The sequence below is a fragment of the Dermochelys coriacea genome, chromosome 3 (assembly GCF_009764565.3).
Source record: "Dermochelys coriacea isolate rDerCor1 chromosome 3, rDerCor1.pri.v4, whole genome shotgun sequence".
Taxonomy (NCBI): domain Eukaryota; kingdom Metazoa; phylum Chordata; order Testudines; family Dermochelyidae; genus Dermochelys; species Dermochelys coriacea.
In genome coordinates, this window is record NC_050070.1 from 132,381,653 (window position 1) to 132,405,262 (window position 23,610).

Here is a 23,610-nt window from a genome sequence, read left to right on the forward strand (position 1 = left end):
ATTTGATTTAAATCAAATCCACCCTGGTTGTTTTGTACAATGAAGTTAAAGGGTTCTTAATTCTGTAATGTCTCCAGATATTAAGGAGGGTGACTACGATAAAGAAGATAGCTTCAGGACTCCTGTGTTTACCTGATTGTATGAGACCAGCTAATGATGCCTCCGGCTGTCTAGGATGGTACCTTGATCGCAGAAGTTAAAAAGAGAAAATATGAGATCAAGATCACGGGAGTTAAAAATAGAAAAGATAAGAGATCAAGTCCAGCTCCTGGAGAGAGAGGATATATTCATTATTAAACTGATAATTATGCTTGATCTTGCATTGCATTCTAGACCACTAGCATTTATCTTTTACTTTAGTTTCTTCTGCTTTTCCTCCTGGCCTTTTCCGATCTCATTTGTCTGCTCTGCTTTGTCCAGCCTTACTCTCTAATTACTTGTAGTTCCATTCCTGACCGGCATGCAAAACTAGAGGTACCTTGTGCTTACTTTCCATTGGTAGAGTGTATCTCTTTCCAACAAATACTCAGTGCTTATTTGTTCAGAGTAAAAGACAAGTGTTTCCCCACTAGGCTCTTCTGCAAGTGAGTAATGTTTTGGAATTGTGTGCTCATTCACCATAATCACTTCTTCATAAGTAGAGCCCTACCAAATTCACGGTCATGAAAAATGAGTCACAGACCGTGAAATCTGGTCCCCCCCCTCCCCGAAATCTGGTCTTTTGTGTGCTTTTACCCTATAGTATACAGATTTCATGGGGGAAACCAGCATTTCTCAAATTGAGGGTCCTGACCCAAAAGTGAGTTGCAGGGAGGGTCACAAGGTTATATTAGGGGGATTGTGGTATTGCCACCCTTACTTCTGCACTGCCTTCAGAGCTGGGCAGCTGGAGAGCGGTGGCTGTTAGCCCGGCGCCCAGCTCTGAAGACGACACCCTGCTATCAGCAGTGCAGAAGTAAGGATGGCAACACCATGCCATGTTACCCTTACTTCTGCACTGCTGCCTTCAGAGCTGGGCGGCCGGAGAGTGGTGGCTGCTGACCGAGAGCCCAACTCTGCAGGCAGCAGCACAGAAGTACAGGTGGCAATACCATACCATGCCACCCTTACTTCTGCGCTGCTGCTGGTGGTGTCTCTGCCTTCAGAGCTGGGCTCCTGGCCAGCAGCCACCGCTCTCCAGTTGTCCAGCTCTGAAGGCAGTGCCGCCGCCGCCAGCAGCAGTGCAGAAGTAAGGATAGCAGTATCACAACCCCCCCCATAACCTTGCGACTCCCCTCCCCCCCAACTCCTTTATGGGTCAGGACCCCTACAATTACAACACTGTGAAATTTCAGATTTAAATAGCTGAAATAATGAAATTTATTATTTTTAAAATCCTGTGACTCTGAAATTGACCAAAATGGACTGTGAATTTGGTAGGACCCTATTCTTAAGTGACCATAAAAATACTGCTACCATCACCTCCTGGTTCGTGCTAATAATTATCTTATTTACTTTTCAGTTGTGGCAAATGACACTTTTTCATTCTTCTAAAAAGCTGCATAGAATTGGTGGTTGTTTTTATCCCTTTGCATAGGAAATTTCAAACCCTATATAAACATAATTCTTTGGGGAAAAAAAAACATCTTAAAGTTAAGGAACAGTCTTATTACAATTTTATTCATGTTAATTTTTCAGAGTTACGTTCTGTATCATTGATCTTGTTCAGAAATTAATCTAATATGTATTTGTTCAGTAGTTTGTGATTTCTGGATAGGGTCACTTCCCTTCCCCTTCTGCATTGTACCTCCTGTGGTCAGGACCCGCCTCACTCCAAATCTCCCTGAAATTAATGTGAAAATGTTTGTCAGTGTGACTGCACCTTAACCTAAATTCACTGGTGGCATGATTTGTTATTTGAAAATCATGTTCTCTTTTAAAATACCTTTCTCCCCTATTGCTGTGTGTACAATCCAGCCAATCAGTTCCCACTGTTTTTATATAGTTACAGTGCACCTATATGAAAGTGCTATGAAATAAGCCAAATTAGCTTAAAAATAACTTTTTTTTTCTTTGGTGTAATGTTTTTTGTGTTTTTGCTATGGTGTTTTGTTGGTATTACTAACAAAGGTATAACATTTTAAAAAGTAATTCAGTCAGCAGTGTGATTTAAGGTGGTAGTGATCCTTTAAAAAGAAAATTGTGGTAATGCTTATTTAAAAATTAATATACTCAGCTTTCTCTAGGGAGATGCTTTTGTCACACCAATAGGTTTGAGTAAGTTGGGAAGATAGTGCATAACAATTAGATTTATGTGAATTGTGTGTTTTATTCAAGTTCATATTTGCATTATATCCATTTGAAACATTTAATGGTTAAAATAAAATAGGGATAAAGTAGTACTTCACATGATACTGTACACTTGAAGGTTTCTTACTTCAGTTCCAACGTTGGTATTTGGAAACTCACTGCATTTTTATAGTTGAGATAGACTAGCCTATATCTTAATTAAGGGAAAAAAATTGAAATTTTTTAAAAAAACAGGTGTTTGAAATAAATTCTATACCTATTATTAACACCTCTACTACTAAAATGACTTACCATAAATGCCTAATTTACTTGTAACCTTTCATATATTTTGTTTGTATCATGCCATGTTATGATCTCTCTGCCAGACTTTGGGGCAGGTGAATGTCTGGTGGTATAGACTGAAGAACAGAATGGAGTTAACTGCATATTGTTGGCATCTGAGCCCATAAAGTTTCACTACTTCTAGCAGATGCTATTGTGTGGGGTAAAGGAACCAATGGTAGAATTGCTATCCTCTGGATATGTCCTATGAGGAAGAACTCAGTCAGTTTCATAGTGTGTTTTTTGGACCCCTGCCACTTCTCTGAGACAGAATAACAGTATCTGTGATTGACTGTACTGACTGCTGTGGGGGAAATCCAAGAGTATGAGTATAAATCTTTTCCCCTTTTTCCATGGAAAGAAAGCAGCCATCAATGCCACTAATACTGTTTCAGATTCTGGCCTCAAACCTGACTCTGTGGGATCAAGGCTATTGATGTTGGACAAATGTCTGAAGATGGCTCTTTGCTAGCTTCTCAACATATTTATGAAGGCAAAAGGGGATTAGTAATAACATGGATTACTTGGCCTTTCACCTTCAAGACAATGTTTAGATGTATTGTTTAACACATTGTATCTAGTATTAAATAAATGGAATAGTTCAGTAATCAGTAGTATACTACATTGGTAATATTTATTATGTTAGTTTAATTTGATTAAGTCTAAGCTGCATTATGCCGAAAAAGGTGTCAGCAGCCATTGGGCTTGCTAAAATAGAGTTGGCGTTAGTGAGAAATTTGTCCAGAACGTCCCTAGTGTAGAGAGAGCCTGAGGCAGAGAAAACCTCACCTCAAAGTGAGAAACTTTCTCCTTCTCATAAACATTCCAGTTGTTGTTCCATGTTGGGCAGACCTTTCAAGATCCAAAAAAGGAACCATTGTGGTTTTTGTGCTTCCCTGTACCCTGCCATGCTTTCCCTTGCAAAATAAGATGCCATCCAATTGGAGGGGAAAGTTTGAACCCAGACAAATTTTCTCAGGTGCTCATGAGAAAGAAGGCAGCACGCAATCACCAGAGTATTATAAAAGGCAGCTGATGTAGTAATAGGGTGGCTGCAGATGCTGCTCTGACAAGATTGTTTCTCCGCTCACTGAGTGTTCAAACAAGAATGCGTATACCTTTTTGTTCTACTATGTTCTGGGTTATGGATTCTGTTTGACTAAACAGCCAAGACTCAAAAGCTTTGTCTGCAAGAGGGAGCCTTATGTTATGCTGCCTGTTGAAAATACATCAGGAGTCTTCTGTATAAGACAAGATGCCTTTTTCTCCCTTCCAAAGCATCTTGATTTTTTTGAAATGGGCTCTGCCACACTTTCCTGTATAGAATTTTGTTGAGGCTGTTTCATTTAATAAGCAGTGTACAACTGATTTTACAGCATTCCATTCAAGATTAAGAGCCAAAATAGAGCCCTGATGATACAGTTCTGGAGAACTCAAGTATTAATAGAAAGTAAAGGATAGTTTATACGTTCTATTAAAGTTTACACAAACTGAGTGACTTTTTGTTTCCAGCTGCTGTTGGCTTTCTGACTGTTTCCAGTGTCATCACCATGTCAGCCCCTTTCTTCTTGGGGAAAGTTATTGATGTAATTTATACAAATCCCACTGGAGATGTCACCGACAGCCTGACCAGCCTCTGTGCCTTGCTGAGTGGAATTTTTGTGTGTGGTGCTGCTGCTAATGCTGTTCGTGTCTACCTCATGCAGACTGCAGGTAAAAACAACATGGGGTCAGAAGACTGTCTCTCTTTTTGCCATAGAAACAAAGTATTGTATAATGCTCTGAAACAAGTCCCTGAAGCTAGCTGAGATCTTCTCTGACAAAACTGTCAGTGTACTTTATCACATGGAAGGGATAAAACATATGCATCCTAAAAGAGTTGTTAGTTCATTTTTATTTGATGTTGAGAGAGATCTTAACTCATTTTGTATAGATTCCAGTATTTTATAACTTTGTAGCATGATTTCTGTGTTGCAGAACCTTGAATGAAGTCAGTAACTGGTGTGTGTGTGTGTGGGGGGGGGGTGTATTTCTGTATGTAAAGTTTTGGTATGTAATGCTTTGCTGGAAATAGTCTTTCTTTTTGCTCCTTATAGGACAAAGAATTGTGAAACGACTGCGAGCAACTATGTTCTCTTCTATTTTGAAGCAAGAAGTTGGTTTTTTTGACAAAACCAGCACAGGAGAACTGATCAACCGCTTGTCTTCAGACACAGCACTGTTGGGCCGTTCTGTGACTGAAAACCTTTCTGATGGACTAAGAGCAGGAGCTCAAGCATCAGTTGGGGTTGGAATGATGGTATGTCTGTCATATTCTGCCTCTCCCTCCCTGCTCACAGCAGGTTCCAGGCTGTATAACTTGCTATCCAGTAACTGCATGTGTGAAGTTTCAGAGTAGCAGCCGTGTTAGTCTGTATTCGCAAAAAGAAAAGGAGTATTTGTGGCACTTTAGAGACTAACAAATTTATTTGAGCATAAGCTTTCGTGAGCTACAGCTCACTTCAAGGTTCTGTAGTCTGCTATAAAAACTGTTATGCTTTGCAGAGGTAGATCTGTTCGCCTGTTTTCTTAAAATCTACAGTCCCCTTTGCGCTTATAAAGTTTGCGGATGATATCAAGCTGGGAGGGGTTGCAAGTGCTTTGTGGGATAGGATTAAAATTCAAAATGATCTGGACAATCTGGAGAAATGGTCTGAAGTAAACAGGATGAAATTCAATAAGGACAAATGTAAAATACTCCACTTAGGAAGGAACAATCAGTTGCATGCATACAAAATGGGAAATGACTGCCTAGGAAGGAGTAATGCGGAAAGGGATCTGGGGATCATAGGAGACCCCAAGCTAAATATGAGTGAGTCAACAGTGTGACGCTGTTGTAAAAAAAAGCAAACATCATTCTGGGGTGTATTAGCAGGACATGAGACGTAGTTCTTTCGCTCTACTCCACTCTGATTAGGCCTCAACTGGAGTATTGTGTCCAGTTCTGGGCGCCACATTTCAGGAAGAAAGTGGATAAATTGGAGAAAGTCCAGAGAAGAGCAACAAAAATGATTAGAAAAGGTCTAGAAAACATGACCTATGAGGGAAGACTGAAAAAATTGGGTTTGTTTAGTCTGTAAAAGAGAAGACTGAGAGGGGACATAACAGTTTTCAAGTATGTAAAAGGTTGTTACAAGGGGGAGAAAGAAAAAATGTTTTTCTTAACCTCTGAGGCTAGGACAAGAAGCAATGGGCTTAAATTGCAGCAAGAGCAGTTTAGGTTGGACATTAAGAAAAACTTCCTGTCAGGATGGTTCAGCACTGGAATAAATTGCCTAGGAAGGTTGTGGAATCTTCATCATTGGATATTTTTAAGAGCAGTTTAGACAAACACCTGTCAGGAATGGTCTAGATAATTAGTCCTGTTACGAGTGCAGGGGACTGGACTAGATGACCTCTCGAGGTCCCTTCCAGTTCTATGATTCCGTGTACTGCATTGTAATAAATGGTGCCTGCAGCCAGTTACGAGTGTGCTACAAAGTGGATAATCACTTCTGTATGACAAGCCATGATAAGAGAGATGGGGAAGAAACTCTCAGGTGTTCTGTCCTTTTCTGAAGGATCGAAAGTGAACTGTGTGCCGCATTTCTTAGGTTTCCCCATTCATACATCACCCAGAATATTGCTGTTAAGTGGCGTGCGCCTGCACCTATTGAAATTGTAAATGGAAATTTTGTCATTGACTTTAATAGGAGCAGGAGAGGGCACTAGGGGCCTGATCTAAACCTGGGTGAAGTCATGTATATTGGGCCAAAGCCTCGTTGAGCAGGGTCAGCCTTAAATATCAAATTACTGATAAGAATTTTGCAATGGATAATAGACTGAGGCAATGGCTTGTGTAGGTAGAATATCAATCAAGGGTTTCAGTATTACTTATGCACAGCAAGTAAAACACTTTCAGGTGGTGGGTCAGTTTCCTAATTTTTAGTACATAAAAAACTGACACTTCTCTCTTCTTTCCCTGTTGTTTATCTAGACTGAACTTTGCTACCTTATCTCAGAGAACTGACAACTTGGTGGCAATTCTTTTAAATGAAAAGCATGGTGGTTTTCTGGTGTCTGTTCAGGAAACAGACAGGAAAAAATCACTTAATAAAAAGAAAGGCTTTCTAGTTTGGCAGTGCCAGCAAAAGTTGGCAAGAGTTTCTACTCTAAAGATTTAAAGCATTATTTAAGTCTTAAAATTTTATCTCTGATAAGATCTATGGTGTTTCAGTCCTATGTTAAAGTAAATGTTATGGGCCTGCCCTTATCCCACAATATAGATTGTCTAAGTATAATTTCTCATTGATTTCAATGAGGAGTTCTGCTTAAAAATTGCTGGCATGGTATAGTCGTGTTAGGTTAACATGGGAAAAAAAATCACCTGGGGTGGAAAGCTTATAAAAGTGCCTTACAGTCTATCATATTAGTAATACATCTGTAGGATCATTTGTTAAATTTTTCTGGAAAATTTCTGTCCAGAACACCAGAAGGAAAACAACCAAATGAAATAACATGCAATAATAAAATTAACACTTCTTAAAAGTCTTTTTACAGTATTCGGCTACTTTTGCATAGATGCTTTGATGCTCCTTGTTAATTGTCGGTGATGACCTTATAGGACAATTAACTAAATCCATTCTTCTGACACACAAGAAAAGTAAATAGGAATTACCTTTGCTGGTACTGCTAGTTGGCCAGATGATAAAGAATACTGGTGATCTCTTCCATTTCTCAACCCCACTAAAATACCATGCAATATATCTGTTCTCTACATGCCCTTAAGCCAAACTTTCTCTTCAGTGTTTCATTGTTGATGATGATACTTTGCATTTCTATAACATCTTTTGTTAAAAGATATGAAACTGTTTACAAATATTAAAAAGTTAGGCCTTTTAACACACTTGAAAGGGATCTAAATAATATTGTCATTTTATGGACAGGTTAAGTGACTTGTCCAAGTCCATACAGCAAAGAAGTGGCAGAGTCAGAAATTGACTTCAGACCTCTTGACTTGCAGTCCCTTGTTCTAAGCAATAGCTAACATTCCCCAAATGCAACAGAGGAATGAGCATTTTGTCTGTAAGAAATAGAAGACAAAGGAAAGAAATTGTGACCACACTAATTTTACAAAAGTCTGTTGAAAGCAACCACACTGCATTAAGTCCATGTACTAGTGTATTTTAGCAAGACTTCTTTATTTGTATGCCAAAATATTAACACCTGGACACTTATTTCTTCTAGTTTTTTGTCTCTCCAAAACTTGCTGCATTTGTTCTGAGTGTTGTGCCCCCTCTGGCTATCATAGCTGTGATTTATGGAAGATATCTGCGAAAACTTACTAGAATGACCCAGGATTCCCTTGCAGAAGCAACACAGGTAATCTAGTTAAGAAACTAGGGAGATCATGTTAGATAAAATTTAGCTAAATAAATATTGTAGAGTTGCAGAGGTACTGAGGATAAGAATACCTTTCATTGCCCTGATCCAGGCCTGTATCTCAGTACTAACATTCATTTTTTTTTTTTTTTTTTAAAAAGCTTTATCTACAATGTAGCATGGAATATCTAAAATCATACAAGATTTAGGAATTCTGCTGAGGAAAGGTTAAGGGAATTGGGTGCTTTCTCAATATGAGGGGGAGAAATGTTGACCTATGAAATCTTATATGGTTTGGGATCTGGTTGTGTGAGGGACTACCTCTCTCCCTGGGCCATAGTATTGCATTTGAAATTACTAGAGTTGCTCCAGCTGAACTTCTCAGTATAAGAGGTAGCAGCCAGCAAGTCATTCTTTGAGAGTGGTCCTTGAGGTTGGAACTGACCCCATGCTCCCCCTTGGGTCCACCTCAGCTCAGATTTGTTAACCTTAAGGGCATGCTGCAAGGTTCATCTTTTCTTGTAGACAATCGGCAAGGGATTAAGACACAAGTTGGAGGGCCCTCATTATTAAATGAACATTTTGTGAAAGGGGTTTTATTGTGTGTGCGGGGGCATATTTATATACTACTGAGAAGATGATAGTGATCTTCTTTAATAGCAATGCTGGGGACAAGATCTAGCTGAAATATCGACAGCCTTCATCTGTGTAAGACCTGGAATATCATGGTTATAGACTCCTTGGCAAATTGACCTGTGCAGAAGAAAGATTAGCCTTTTGTTCATCTCCCCCATCCAAAAGAAGCTGAACTCATAGATTCATAGATATCAAGGTCAGAAGGGACCATTATGATCATCTAGTCTGACCTCCTGCACAACGCAGGCCACAGAACCTCACCCTCTCCTGCGATAAACCTCTCACCTATGTCTGAGCTATTGAAATCCTCAAGTCATGGTTTAAAGACTTCAAGGTGCAGAGAATCCTCCAGCAAGTGACCCGTGCCCCATGCTGAAGAGGAAGGTGAAAAACCCCCAGGGCCTCTTCCAATCTGCCCTGGAGGAAAATTTCTTCCCGACCCCAAATATGGCGATCAGCTGAACCCTGACATGTGGGCAAGATTCACCAGCCAGATACCCAGGAAAGAATTCTCTGTAGTAACTCAGATCCCATCCCATCACAGGCCATTGGGCCTATTTACCATGAATATTTAAAGATCAATTAATTGCCAAAATCATGTTATCCCATCATACCATCTCCTCCATAAACTTATCGAGTTTAATCTTGAAGCCAGATAGGTCTTTTGCCCCCACTGCTTCCCTTGGAAGGATATTCCAGAACATTACTCTTCTGACGGTTAGAAACCTTCATCTAATTTCAAGTTTAAACTTCCTGATGGCCAGTTTATATCCATTTGTTCTTATGTCCACGTTGGTACTGAGCTTAAATAATTCATCTCCCTCTCTGGTATTTATCCCTCTGATATATAATATAAGAGAGCAATCATATCTCCCCTCAACCTTCTTTTGGTTAGGCTAAACAAGCCAAGCTCTTTGAGTCTCCTTTCATAAGACAGGTTTTCCATTCCTCGGATCATCCTAGTAGCCCTTCTCTGTACCTGTTCCAGTTTGAATTCATCCTCCCTAAACGTGGGAGACCAGAACTGCACACGGTATTCCAAGCGAGGTCTCACCAGTGCCTTGTATAACTGTACTAGCACCTCCTTATCTCTACTGGAAATACCTTGCCTGATGCATCCCAAGACTGCAGTAGCTTTTTTCACAGCCATATCGCAGTGGCGGCTCATAGTCATCCAGTGATCAACCAGTACTCCAAGGTCCTTCTCTTCCTCCGTTACTCCTAATTGATGTGTCCCCAGCTTATAACTAAAATTCTTGTTATTAATCCCTAAATGCATGACCTTACACTTCACTATTAAATTTCATCCTGTTACTATTACTCCAGTTTACAAGGTCATCCAGATCCTCCTGTATGATATCCTGGTCCTTCTCTAAATTGGCAATACCTCCCCACAAACTTTATTAGCACACACCCACTTTTTGTGCTGAGGTCAATAATAAAAAGATTAAATAAGATTTGTCCCAAAACTGATGCCTGAGGAACTCCACTGGTAACCTCCCTCCAGCCTGACAGTTCTCCTTTCAGTATGACCCGCTGTAGTCTCCCTTTTAATCGATTCCTTATCCACCTTTCAATTTTCATATTGATCTCCATCTTTTCCAATTTAACTAATAATTCCCCATGTGGCACAGTATCAAACGCCTTCCTGAAATCTAGGTAAATTGGATCCACTGCGTTTCCTTTGTCTAAAAAAATCTGTTACTTTCTCTTTGAAAACAGGTTGGAAATTTCCTACTAATGAGTACTTTGCCTCCTATGCTTTGCAGAGGTTGAAGAGGAGGTAAAATTGTACGGTTTTCCAGTGCTTTTGTTCTTTTTAGATACTCTGCTCCCAAATCCTGTCTTGCCTCTCATGCCAGAGCATTGTTCTGGCATAAGATCATGTTGGTGCCCATTAATAAGCAGCCTGATTGCATTTGGATACTTCTAGAACTAACATTTTTGTTCATTTGGAAGTGAAATTTACCCACTTAATTGGAATTAAAACTAGTCGGGCTAAATTCATACCTAAAGCAACTCCATTGAAATGAATGGAGCTATGCAAGCAATAAATTCAGCCTTTTCTATTTAGTATCGTTTATATTCAAGTATTTGTTTTGTTTTTCTTCAAGTCATAAGAACTTCCATACTGGGTCAGTCCATGGTCCATCTTTTCCAGTTTCCTGTCTCCAACAGTGGCCCATATCACAGTTGCAGGGGGAGCCTACAGAACAGGATGATTATGGAGTGCTTCCGGTAATCAGAGGTTTAGGGTTACCCCAAGCATGGGGTTGCATTCCTGACCATCTTGGTTAATAGCCATTGATGGACCTATCCTCCATGAACTTACCCATTTCTTTTTTGAATCCAGTTATACTTTTGGTCATCAACATTCCACGGCAATGAGTTCCACAGGTTGGTTGTGCATTGTATGGAAAAAGTGCTTCCTCTTGTTTGTATTAAATCTGCTGCCTGTTAATTTCATTGGGTGAGCCCTGTTTTTTGTATTATGTGAAAGGGTAAATATCACTTTCCTATTAATTTCTTTTTCCACACCATTCATGATTTATAGCCCTCCGTCATTACCCCCTTTGTCTTCTTTTCTAAGATGAACAGTCCTAATCTTTAATCTTTCCTTGTATGGAAGCTGTTTCATACCTGTGATCATCTTTGTTGCCCTTCTCTGAACCTTTTCCAGTTCCACTATATCCTTTTTCAGATGGGGCAACCAGAACTGGACATTGAGTGGAAGTTTTCAGAGAAATATCCATGGTGACTCAAGATCTTTCTTGAGTGGTAATAGCTAATTTAGACGCCATCATTTTGTGTGTACAGGTGGAATTATTTTTTCCAGTCCTCATTGCTTTGCACTTATCAATGTTGAATTTCATCTGCCATTTTGATGCTCAGTCCCCCAGTTTTGTGAGATTCCTTTATAATTCCTTGCAGTCTACTTTGGACTTAATTATCTTGAGTAATTTTGTGTTGTCTGCAAACTTTGCCACTTAACTATTCACCCCTTCTCCATATCATTAATGAATTTATTGAACAGCACAGATCCCAGTACGGCTCATTGGGGGACCCCATTGTTCACCTCTTCCCATTGTGAAAACTGACCATTTATTCCTATCCTTTGTTTCTTACCCTTTAATCAGTTACTGATCTATGAGAGGACCGTCTCTCTTATCCTATGCCTACATAGTTTCCTTACGAACTTATGGAGAGGGACCTTGTCAAAGGCTTTCTGAAAATCCACATTCATTATATCTACGGGATCACTCTTATCCATGTGCTTATTGACAACCTCAAAGAATTCTTAATAGACTGGTGAGGCATGACTTCCCTCTAGAAGAGCCATGTTGACTCTTCCCCAACAAACTGTGTTTATCTGTGTGTCTGGTTCTGTTCGTTAGTACAGTTTCTACCAATTTGCCTGGTACTGAAGGCTCATTGGCCTATAATTGCCAGGATCACCTCTGGAGCCTTTTTGAAAAATTGACATTACAGTTGACACGTCTTCAGATTTGGGACAGTACTTCAGATTTGTTGTCCAAAAAGAATAGTGCTGATGTGGGGTATTGCCCCCCATCCTCTGCAGCAAAGACAAATGCAAAGAATTCATTTAGCTTTTCTGCCGTGGTTGTCGTCCTGGAGTGCTCATTTAACATCTTTGTCATATAGTGGCTCCACTGCCTTTTTAGCAGGCTTTCTGCTTCTGATACACTTCCAAAAACTAATAGTAAATTTTTGTTTTACCTTTAGGAAGTTGCTTCTCAAATTCTTTTTTGGTTTGCCTTATACTTTTACTTGCCAGAGTTTGTGCTCCTTATTTTCCTCATTAGGATTTGACTTCCAAATTTTAAGGGATGCCTTTTTATCCCTAATGGCCTCCCTTACACGGTGATTTAACCATGGTGGCATTCTTTTGGTCCTCCTACTGTCTGTCTTTTTTTTGGGGGGGGGTGTACATTTAGTCTAAGCCTCTATTAAATGGTGTTTTTAAGTAGTATCCATGTTGCTTGTAGATGTTTTACCCTTGTGACAGGTCCTTTTAATTTCTGTCTGACATCCTCATTCATGACACAATTACAAATAACGATAAATAATCCTTTTTAATGTTCACTCCTTTCTTGGGTGGCTTGTTTTCTCTAAATTAAGATGTTTAAACTCCTTTTTCTAACCCACTTGGCACAATCCTCTCATACTAATACTCAAGCTAAACCAGTTTTGACACTTTTTTTTTTTTTTTCAAACTACCTTAACATAGTTACTGTTTCCAGCTTAATAGAATTAAAAAACAGAAATGAGGTGAGGGCAACATTTTCAGTGATATTGAGAGACTAGGATAGTTGTACTGAGTTTACTTTTCAGGCATGCCAGAATGTGAGCCTACCATGAGTATCTGTTTTTGTTTTGTTTTTGCTTTAATATAGTTAGCTGAAGAACGTATCGGAAACATAAAAACTGTTCGAGCTTTTGGGCAGGAGATGACCGAAATGGAGAAGTATACAAGCAAAGTTGATTACGTGCTGCAGTTAGCTAAAAGAGAGGCATTAGCTCGGGCAGGCTTCTTTGGTGCAGTAAGTATATTATGGTAGTGAAGAATCCACAGAATATGATCAAGTCCTGGAAATCTGTGATTCTTTTAATACACATAAGGGTGCTTTCAAAGTCTTAAATATGCACACATACAAATCAATTTACTATAAAATGGATTCCCATAAAGATATGAGAAGAATTAGTTTTTCCAGTTTTCCTCTTCACATCATTTGTTGAAGCAGGGAACTGAATACCAAATTCTATTGCATTTGCAAAGTCATGAGGCTTACTTCACATTCTTAGTTTACACCTTCCTGCACCAGCAGAGACCACTGTCTCACAGGAGATTCACCTTTAGGTAGGACAGGTGATGCGTATGCTCCCACCCTCCTTCAGGGTTTTGCTTAGGGTACCAGAGTTCTAAATTGTGGTTTGGGGCTCCATAGGTGTCCTGCCGGAGAGAATGGTGCAGGTGATGCCCTGAATTAAATCATTGCAGGGTTGTCCTAGCCATGGGCCATCTCCTAAGCTAGCACTGGTCATTGTGCCCCCCAGCAGAGATATAGGTACTTGTGTCCTAACAAACTCCCTCTGGATAGACTTTCTGCTGCCATGGGCCCTGTGCCATGTGTTTTATCTGCAAAAGGTGGTGTTCCCCAGGATTAAATTGGCCTGTTGTATGGTTTTTATTATTTTTTACTGGAGGAGAGAGAGGAGGGAGCTTTATTTTTGGGTTCACCAGGGATAGGCCACTTTATATCTAATAATTGTTGAAGGTGGGGCACGATTTCTTCTAGAGCCCATCATAGCTGTTTCCGGATGGGGGAAGAGATCAGTTGGGAATAATGCAGAGCTGTCCTTTCCAGCCTGGAGAGTGAAAGACTGATCTTCAAGTGCCTGCATTCTAAACCCCTGCTCAGTAGCATTTTACGTAGCTAGTGGATCATCAGACTGATTATTCTCATTCTAAGAAATAAAGTTAGGAAACTAAATGTAAGCAAAATTTAGTCCTGTAGAATCTTAAGATTACACTAAGGTCCACTTACTATGAGGAATTTTTTTTTTTAAAGCCTTAACTTAGAGCATTTGCAAAGATGAAATTGAATTTATAAGGGAAGATCCAGTTTGTCTTCACTGTTGGGTTTTTTTTTTTTTTCTTTTTCTTTCCCAGACTGGGCTTTCTGGAAACATGATTGTCCTTTCTGTTCTGTACAAAGGAGGATTACTGATGGGTAGTGCCCACATGACTGTTGGTGAACTGTCTTCCTTCTTGATGTATGCATTCTGGGTTGGAGTTAGCATTGGAGGTATGGAATGTGAAATACACAATGTAAAACATAGGATAAAAGAATTTTTTTTGAAGTAAGGGAAAATATTGGTTTTAAAAACAAAACAAAAAAACCTCAAGTGTTTTGTAATTCTTTGATTGTTTTCAGTTGACCAGTAGCTTACCAGTACAGAATGGTCTTTCTGAGAAGATTCATAAATATTTTTCCAGTATGAGTCAATCAGTATTAATGGCTTTTGATGCAAGACCAAATAGTTAGTTTAAAACTTTCCAAAGAGAATGCAATGGTTAAATTTTTCAAGGTGCATTTCTTCAGTGTCTGGTTTATAATGCTAACTTTTATCGAAGTTGTTCTTTGTGTAGCCTATGATGGTTTTTTATAATTTAAACGAATATTAAGGTTTTATTTGGAATAAAATGTCTTGGTCTCTGTTCAGAGAAATTATGTTACAAAGGGAGGCATGTAGGAATTAGCTGTAATTCCACACGGATAATTGTCTAAAGCTGCATAGGATCTTTAAGTGCCAGCAGAAGACTATTGTAGGGGATTGCCTTCTAGTGCAAAGGCAGAAAAGGACATCTCTTGCTTTCCTGCTTTGCTCCTCTTCCCCTGTCAGTGAAGATAAGAATCTGTAATCTGCTGACCCAGAGACTAACTGCTCCTTTTTAGGCAACAATCATCACTACTGCACACAGGCAAAAATGAAGATAAGGTATTTCAAATAGCTTGTCAACTACTTGGAAGAGTTGTTTTTAAAGTGAATCTGTTGCTTCTGATACATTATTGTACGTTGTTTGAAAACAGACATTGGCTCAGTGTTTCTGGAAGGGCAGTGAGGTCTACTTATACAGTTTATTTTTCACTGGGCTCCTTTATTCAGCCTGTCTCCATGTTTTCCGTGATACTCAGAATTTTGGTCATGGATGATAAAAACTGGGTTATTTTTTCTAACATGTCTTCCATGTTCTTGGGTGATGCATAACCTTGTTGTTTGTTTTTAGGTTTGAGCTCTTTCTATTCTGAGCTTATGAAAGGATTAGGAGCTGGAGGACGTCTGTGGGAACTTATAGAAAGAAAGCCAGAGCTTCCATTTAATGGTGGGTTCCTGTTTCTTTACCATTTTGCATTAGTGTTGTCTCTGACTGGTTATCAGGCATTTGACAACAGGTTGGTATTACTTAAAACTAACAGCTTTAAAATTCTCATAAAGAAGCTAGATTCAAAGGAAATCTTCCTTGGCTACTGTCAAGTTATCTGGAGCGGCTCAGCAAAAGTATCAACCTAACGGCAGACTTAAGAAGCAGGGCACACATCTTGATTTGGTTGTGAGTTCTGTATTTACATTTCACCGACCAAGTATCTAATGTGAGCTCTGCAGTACAACAGCCTTAACATGGAGTGTCTTGGTCTCCTTGGGTACTCCAAACTGTCTTGCCACCCAGGTAACCTTGCCGTTGTGATAGATCGTCCCTTACACCAAAAACCACAAAAATATTCAGGTAACTCCCAGTCCTAAAGGACCAGTCATTTACCTCAGATCAATTGCACTTTAGATACTACACCAAAGACAATTCTTATAGCCAATCCTATAATAAATTAACTAAAGATTTTTTAACTATGAAAAAGAGTTGTTTACAAGGTTAAAGCAAGTAAACATACACACACAAATTAGTTATAGTCTTAGGTTCCAAAAGATAATAGAAGCTGCTGTAATATGCAAACTCTTTAAATCCTCTAGGGTTAACCTAGGCCAAGCACTGGGGATCCCTTGCTCATGCTTAGAAATCTTGCCCTCTCCAAGTCCAAGAAGCACAGAGATGCAGTTTCTTCCTGTCAGGGATTTCTGTTCCCTTACTCCAGAGTTCCCATGCACGTCTCCTCTTCATGGGTATGGGGAGAGCAATCAATAAAGTTTTTTGTCCTCTGATGTTCCACAACATTTGTCTGGTACCTATGGGCCTTCTTTGGTTGGGCAGGAGATAACACCTTCTGTGGTAAACTAGTATTTCACACTTGGAAATGTTTTTCTCCTGACTGTGGAGGTTTACAGTTTCAGAGTATACACTTAAATATTACCTTGTAACATGGGATACAGATATAAATGAGATGACTGCATGCAGCAACTTACAAGTATTTCATAAAGTCTAAATACAGTTTCATAAATCTAATACCTAATTTAAAAATACTAACATGACAGGTGAGCCAAACTGGTTCCAGCTTATGGATTTGCCAGTGTTCAGCTGAGGCCTAGGGTCCTTAGCGTGAGCTGACATCTGGTCTACCAGCATCACAGCTACGTTCTTTGCAACAATATTTTATTGATTAAAGAGATTTTTCATAGAAATTATAAACACAGAATTTGAATTCAACAGTTCTTCATTCAGGATGCACTAATGAGTTTATTACCTGGCCTGGTTCTAATTCTTTAGACACAAAACGTATTACTCATCAGCATATTACTCTAATGATGATATCTTTCATATTGGGCCATCTTTAGAGTATGAGGATGGAGGAAGAGAAGGGGGTTTTGCTGAGGATTGCACTTCTTAATGTTCAGTATTTGTGCTAAAGAAGATAACACATTTCTGTCTTTAATTGCTGAATAGATAAGGGACTAAAAGGATGAAGAGAGAACTCAAAATGGAACAAATTTTTCTCTCAATGAAGCAAATTTCTAATTTATTACAGACAAATGTTCACGTTAATCAGATTAAGAATAGCTCATTAATCTATGGTGTTATAAATATTACACAAATTTAATAACCTAGTGATGTGGATATACAGAAGTGTATAGATGAATATAGTTTTCACATGTTTAGTTAACTATCTGTTTTTCTTCTATAGGTGTTATATTTTTCTCTTTATAAATCTGAGTGATAGTTATTTTTTAAAAAAAACCTCTCAAAAAAGGTAGATGTGCAAAATCCATCTATAAATCTGAGTGACATTTGTTCCTTGATGTTTTAATAAGGATTTGTTGCCAGCAGCACCTGAAATGTATTGCTGCTTTCTTTAGTCATTATCATCATGAAGTGAGCTGTAGCTCACGAAAGCTTATGCTCTAATAAATTTGTTAGTCTTTAAGGTGCCACAAGTACTCCTTTTCTTTTTGCGAATACAGACTAACACGGCTGCTACTCTGAAACCAGTGTGAAGCCAGTAAGGGCCATTCAGTGGTTAAACCTATTGAAGAATTTTTGGATAAACACCACTGATCAATGTGTACTTAATTCTAATCTGCATTTAATTAGTTCAGTGAGTTTATCATAAAGATAGAAACTGTTATTTGGACTTGATCAGTTAGATCCCACTGAACAAAAATCATGGATTACTTTTGGCACCAGGTATGTAGATAACAACAAACATCATAAAGCAGTATTTTTATCTTGGAGTTCAAATGACTCGTAAGAAAAACACTCTAGTTTTGTTCTCGAGATTTATATTGTCATCAGAAATTCTTGATTACAAATGCAGCTATCAGAGTGGGAGGGGAGAATATAACAGCAGACCAAGTAGAAGTGTTTTGAGTGAGCTCTGGCTATAAGGGTTAGGTTTTTCATCTTATTGTATGTTTTTAGTTTTGTATCAATTGTTCTGTTTCTGCTTCTTTGGCTAGAAGAGCTGAGAGTTCTAATTCTGGCTCTGATGCTAATTCACCATGTCGCATTTTTTAAATATTTAACCCTATTATAAATGCTGGAGGTGAAGTGGGGTTTGGGGTGGAGGCTGACAGCTCATGATCCCCAGGTCATAACCTCACAACCCCCTCCGGGGTCCTGACCCCAGTTTGAGAACCCCTGATTTAACCTCTTTTCATCTGTTTCCTAATCTGCAAAATGGGGTTGACTCTTATGTATTTGAAAGGAGTGTTAAGAAAATTGGTCTGAATGATGTTTTTGAAGATGTAAACGCTCTTTTATAGAAGTGGAAATGAGTATTAAATCTGATGAGCTGGGGTTAAGATTTGGAGAAGAAAATGTTTGTCTCACAGGTAACCAACAGTTAGCTAATGTAACCTCCTCCAGCAGTCTCAAACTTCAGCACATTACAAACTGGAGGTAATTTTTCAAATTAAGATAGCTAGAGGTTTTTAATTTCCTTTCAGCATGAAACAAATTCGTAGAGAAGAATATGGGTCTCTGCCTCAAGGAGTAAATATGGAGGTGATTTCAGAACTAAGCATACAGTAAAAGCAAAACAGCTTTGTTGCCCAAACTCAAACAAAACATCTGCTCACTCTTTTGCATGGTTCTGACCTTCACTTACTCCAATTTTTCTCCTGACAATATCTCAGTATCCTAATTACTGTTTTTCTATGCGTCTCCAGAATCCAAAGAGAAAAAATAAAATTCTGTGGAGAGCTTTGATAGTGTTTACAGTAATATATGGGGAAATAACAAGTAAGGACTTGCTGCATCAGACTTCCTGTACTGTTGAAGCATTACAGTGCAGTTTATGGTAGGCATTCCAGAATAACTGGAGTCAGAGAGAGTTTACTGATACAGTAACAATTGTACTAAATGACTTAGTGTTGTTAAATTGCTATTGAGCAAATGCATCTTTAAATGAACACTTAATGAATTTAAACATTTATCATGCAACATATTAGTACCTCTATGGTTTAATGTTGGAGAAGGAGTTTGAATCCATATGCAGCAGCTATAGACAGAGCAACTACAGTTGAACTAAATGAAGATAAGAGACTGGGAAAGAGGAGGAAATTTGCGGGGAATGAAAAGTGGAAACAAAGAAGCATTACAAATATAGTTAAACTTGCTACAGATCACTTATTTCTATACTCACCCATGGCTATTGTCTATCTACTACCTGCTTACCAGTTTAATAAAGTGAATACATTAATACCCTGATTGCACTAAATTATCCTTTGCATAGTATGATTATCTGTTATACCTTGGGCTTTACCAATTCATGGTCCATTTAAGTCAATTTCATGGTCATAGATAGGGCCCTACCAAATTCATGTCCATGAAAAGTGTGTCACGGATTGTGAAATCTGGTCTCCCTCCATGAAATCTGGTCTTTTATGTGCTTTTAACCTATGCTATACAGATTTCATGGGGAAGACCAGTGTTTCTCAAACTGGGGGTCCTGACCCACAAGTGAGTTGCAAGATTATTTTTAGGGGGGTCGTGGTATTGCCATTCTTACTTCAATGCTGCCTTCAGAGCTGGCTGGCTGGAGTGTGGCGGCTGCTGACCGAGGGCCCAGTTCTGAAGGCAAGAGCGCAGAAGTAGGGGGTAGCAGTTGTATACCATGCCATCCTTACTTCTGCACTGCTGGTGGTGGCTCTGCTGTCAGAGCTGGGCTCTCGGCCAGCGGACGCCACTCTCCGGCTGTCCAGCCTTGAAGGCAGCGTCGCAATCAGCAGCTGCGCAGAAGTAAGGGTAGCAGTACCACAACCCCCTCTACAATAGCCTTGCGACCTCCACACAATTCCTTTTTGGATCAGGACCCCTACAATTGCAACACCATGAAATTTAAATATCTGAAATAGTGAAATTTAGGATTTTTTTTAAATCCGGTGACTCTGCAATCCTATGACTAGGGCCCTACCAAATTCACAATCCATTTTGATCAATTTCATGGTCATAGGATTTTTAAAACGGTAAATTTCATTTTTTTTAGATATTTAAATCTGAAATTTCATGGTGTTGTAATTGTAGGGGTCCTGACCCAAAAAGGAGTTGTGGGGAGGTCGCAAGATTATTGTCGGGGGTGGTGGTACTGCTACCCTTACTTCTGCGCTACTGCTGGTTGTGACACTGCCTTCAAAGCTGGATGGCCAGAGAGCAGTGGCTGCTGGCCGGGAGCCCAGCTCTGAAAGCAGAGTGGCCGCCAGCAGCAGTGCACAAGTAAGGATGTTATAGTCTACTACTGCCACCCCTGCTTCTGCGTTGCTGCCTTCAGAGCTGGGTCAGCAGCTGCCGTTCTCCGGCTGCCCAGCTCTGAAGGCAGTGCAGAAGTGAAGGTGGAAATACCACAACCACCCTCTCCCCCACCGAAAATAACCTTGCACCTCCCCTGAAACTCACTTCTGGGTCAGGACCCCCAGCTTGAAAAACACTGGTCTCCCCCAAGAAATTTATATAATATAGGCACATAAAAAAACAGATTTCACAGAGGGAGACTAGATTTCATGGTCCGTGATGTGTTTTTCATGGACGTGAATTTGGTAGGGCCCAAATGTACTAAACTACTTTCACTGCACCTATTGCAGGCTTCCTCTTGATTTCCTATCCTCAAACAGTGAACTCACATAACATACAGGTTTTTTTTTTTTTTTTAATTAAAGCTGGTATACTCTATACATACTTTGTAGGATTTATTGGGGCCTGAACTGCTTGTGATCCTTTAAGTCCTAGATATTTACAAGTTTTTTATGCTGTTTCAAAAAAAAAAAAAAGTGATATTTTTTTCTTTGACCATTCACTCACAATAGCTTGTTCTAGTATTTCACAAACCGAAGAATTTCAGCTTTTACGGAGCTGTTGCCAAAGGACACTATATTCATTGGTCTGTGTTGAATGCTGTTCTGCCTTGGACTTCAATTAATTCTATCAGCCATTCTTTTTTATTTTAAAAATGGCCATTAGTGACTTGTTTGAATTCAATCTGGAACCAGATTTGTTCCAGAGACAGATTGGCTGAGAAGCTGAGCCTTGAATAGCCAATGGAGATTAAACTACTCTTGTTGGTAAAAGTGCAATATTGTATGCTGGGAGGTTTAGTCTCCATGAGTTGCATGTTAAAAATAGTGGGGGACCCATTACAGTTTTGCATAACAGATGCAGCACTCAAGCACCTTGTAAATTGGTAATGTGATCTGTGGTTTGGCAAATTTTGGGTGCCTCTGTAGCAGCCAGCAGGTTTTATGGAAGGCTGAACTGCCATTGTGGAGGTTTTGATACATTTTTGTCATTCAGCTTCTTCTGTATTTTAATTCTTCATCATTCAGATGGAATTGTATTAAACAAAGACATGTTCAAAGGTGCTTTGGAATTCAAAGAGATCCACTTTGCATATCCAACACGTCCAGAAGTTTCAGTTTTCCAAGACTTCAGCCTTTCCATTCCAGCTGGCTCTGTTATGGCACTAGTTGGCCCAAGTGGCTCAGGCAAATCAACCATGGTATCTCTTCTGTTGAGGCTGTATGATCCCATCTCAGGTATGTTTATATATTACTGTAACTGCCATTAGAAATAATTAATATTCTGCATCTAAAAAAGCACTTATGAACAACCAGTGGGGATGTAATGGAAGGACTCTCAATTGAGGTCTCAGCCTGAAAGCTATGCAGAAGCAACACTTTCCTCTTTAGGGGAGAGCATGCCTCACGTTGCTGGGTGCTTGATGCAGCAGTTCTGTAGAGCCCTGTCCTGTTCTGTATAGGCATGGTCATTGCGACTTGGGGCAGAAGTGATGTGATGATATTAAAAAGCAATCTGTGGAGTAACCTGAGCCAGTCATTGCCTCAGAGAGGGGGACGAATGGGTCCCAGCATTTTAAACAAGGAAAGCTCTGTGTGTGTGGCATGGCCCTGCTTCCTCCCCACCCACTGGGGAGAGGCTAGCACTGCCAATGGTACTAGCCTGCATCAGCCTGGGCACTTGGAAGTGCAAGGACAACCACTGTACTTGGCTCCTGCACCAGGGGAGACTTTGTGAACGCTTTTCTCCTTCATCCCCTCCACATCTCTACTTTCTTGAACCTGGCAGACTGAGGCACGATTTTGCCTCGCATATTTAAATGAGCACTGTAGAATGCCTGGAAAAAGGACAGGATAAATAATTGCTCCATGAAGTATACCATCTTTGTAGGACTGAGAGGAGAGCACATCTCTTATGAACACCTGAAAACTGAGTGTTTTCCTCCACTGCTTTCTGTCTTTTGTCAGTATTTTATATCCTGTATAACTTAATGTTTCTTAAATTAAGGTATTATCACCGTTGATGGCATTGATATCCGTCAACTGAATCCACTCTGGTTCAGGACTAAAATTGGAACAGTGAGTCAGGTAAGGAAGAGGGGAATTTCTGTGTGAAGGAAGAAATCAGTAATCAGTTACTACTGTCTCACTTTCTAATTTTGTACAGTTAAGGACTTGTTTACATGGACAGTTAGTGTGCGGCAAACTGGGGTGAGACTCTACAGCACGCTAACTTGTCATGCACTAAATAGTCGTGGACTGTGCTACCTCATACTAAAATTTTGTACTGCATTGTAGATTCACACCCCGACTTGGCGTACACTACGGGCAACTCTACGCTTAAAACGCTGCAACAGCGCAGCTCTAGCATTTTAATGAAGACATTCTATGCAAGTGGTGGGCAACCTGCGGCCCGCATGCAGCCCATCAGGGTAATCTGATTGCAGGCCATGAAACGTTTTACTGACGTTGACTGTCCACAGGCACGGCCCCCTCACAGCTCCCAGAACTGGTCAACATCAGCAAAATGTCTCACAGCCTGCAATCAGATTACCCTAGTGGGACGCATGTGGGCCGCAGGTTGCCCACCACTGCTCTATGCTGACAGGAGAGAACTCTCCCGTCGACATAGTTAATCCACCTCCCTGGGCAGCAGTAGCTATGTAGATGGGAGAAGCTCTCCCGCCGACATAGCCCTGTCTACATAAGAGGTTAGGATGGAATAACTGTGTCATTCAGGTAGTTATACTGATAAAAGTCTGTAGTATAGACCAGTTCTAAGTCTCCCTGTGGACAAGCCCTTTGTTTTGTTTTTTCACGAAAAGAGAGAAACTCCCTCTTGCCCTTATAAGCCTTAATTGGTCACTGTCATGTTATACTATGTTCTAAAATAGTAAATTCCCAATTAGTACCAAACTGCTTGTTCTGTGGTCTGCAAGTGTCTGATTTGTGTAGGTTAGGTAAGTCACTCCTGAAAGATAGTGACTGCTGGTAAAATACCTCTTGTGTAGAGCAGTGTTTCTCAATCTTTTTGCTATCAAGGACCGGCTTGCTGTGTTCCTAAACTGCGTCAGGGAGATTTCAGGGACCAGCGCCAATCCAGGAACTGGTCATTGAGAAACACTGGTGTAGAGGACTGGAAAGTACATGGTTCACAACTTAGAACATAAGTTGCTTGATTTTCTTGGGACTCTTATGAATAAATAG

General features: G+C 39.8%; 1 protein-coding gene across 3 annotated transcripts in view; it reads left to right on the forward strand.

Annotated features, from left to right (window-relative positions):
* The window catches only part of ABCB10 (ATP binding cassette subfamily B member 10), a 36,540-nt gene that overhangs the window by 5,756 nt on the left and 7,174 nt on the right, over nucleotides 1–23,610 (forward strand). For 2 of the 3 annotated variants that reach the window (XM_038394535.2, XM_038394536.2), the window contains exons 2-9: nucleotides 4,123–4,323; nucleotides 4,707–4,909; nucleotides 7,876–8,010; nucleotides 13,062–13,208; nucleotides 14,339–14,474; nucleotides 15,458–15,553; nucleotides 21,433–21,642; nucleotides 22,412–22,491. In XM_038394535.2, coding sequence (XP_038250463.1) covers nucleotides 4,123–4,323; nucleotides 4,707–4,909; nucleotides 7,876–8,010; nucleotides 13,062–13,208; nucleotides 14,339–14,474; nucleotides 15,458–15,553; nucleotides 21,433–21,642; nucleotides 22,412–22,491 — 1,208 coding nt within the window. The remainder of the gene's footprint in view (nucleotides 1–4,122; nucleotides 4,324–4,706; nucleotides 4,910–7,875; nucleotides 8,011–13,061; nucleotides 13,209–14,338; nucleotides 14,475–15,457; nucleotides 15,554–21,432; nucleotides 21,643–22,411; nucleotides 22,492–23,610) is intronic. The other variant, XM_043511353.1, reaches the window with a different exon arrangement.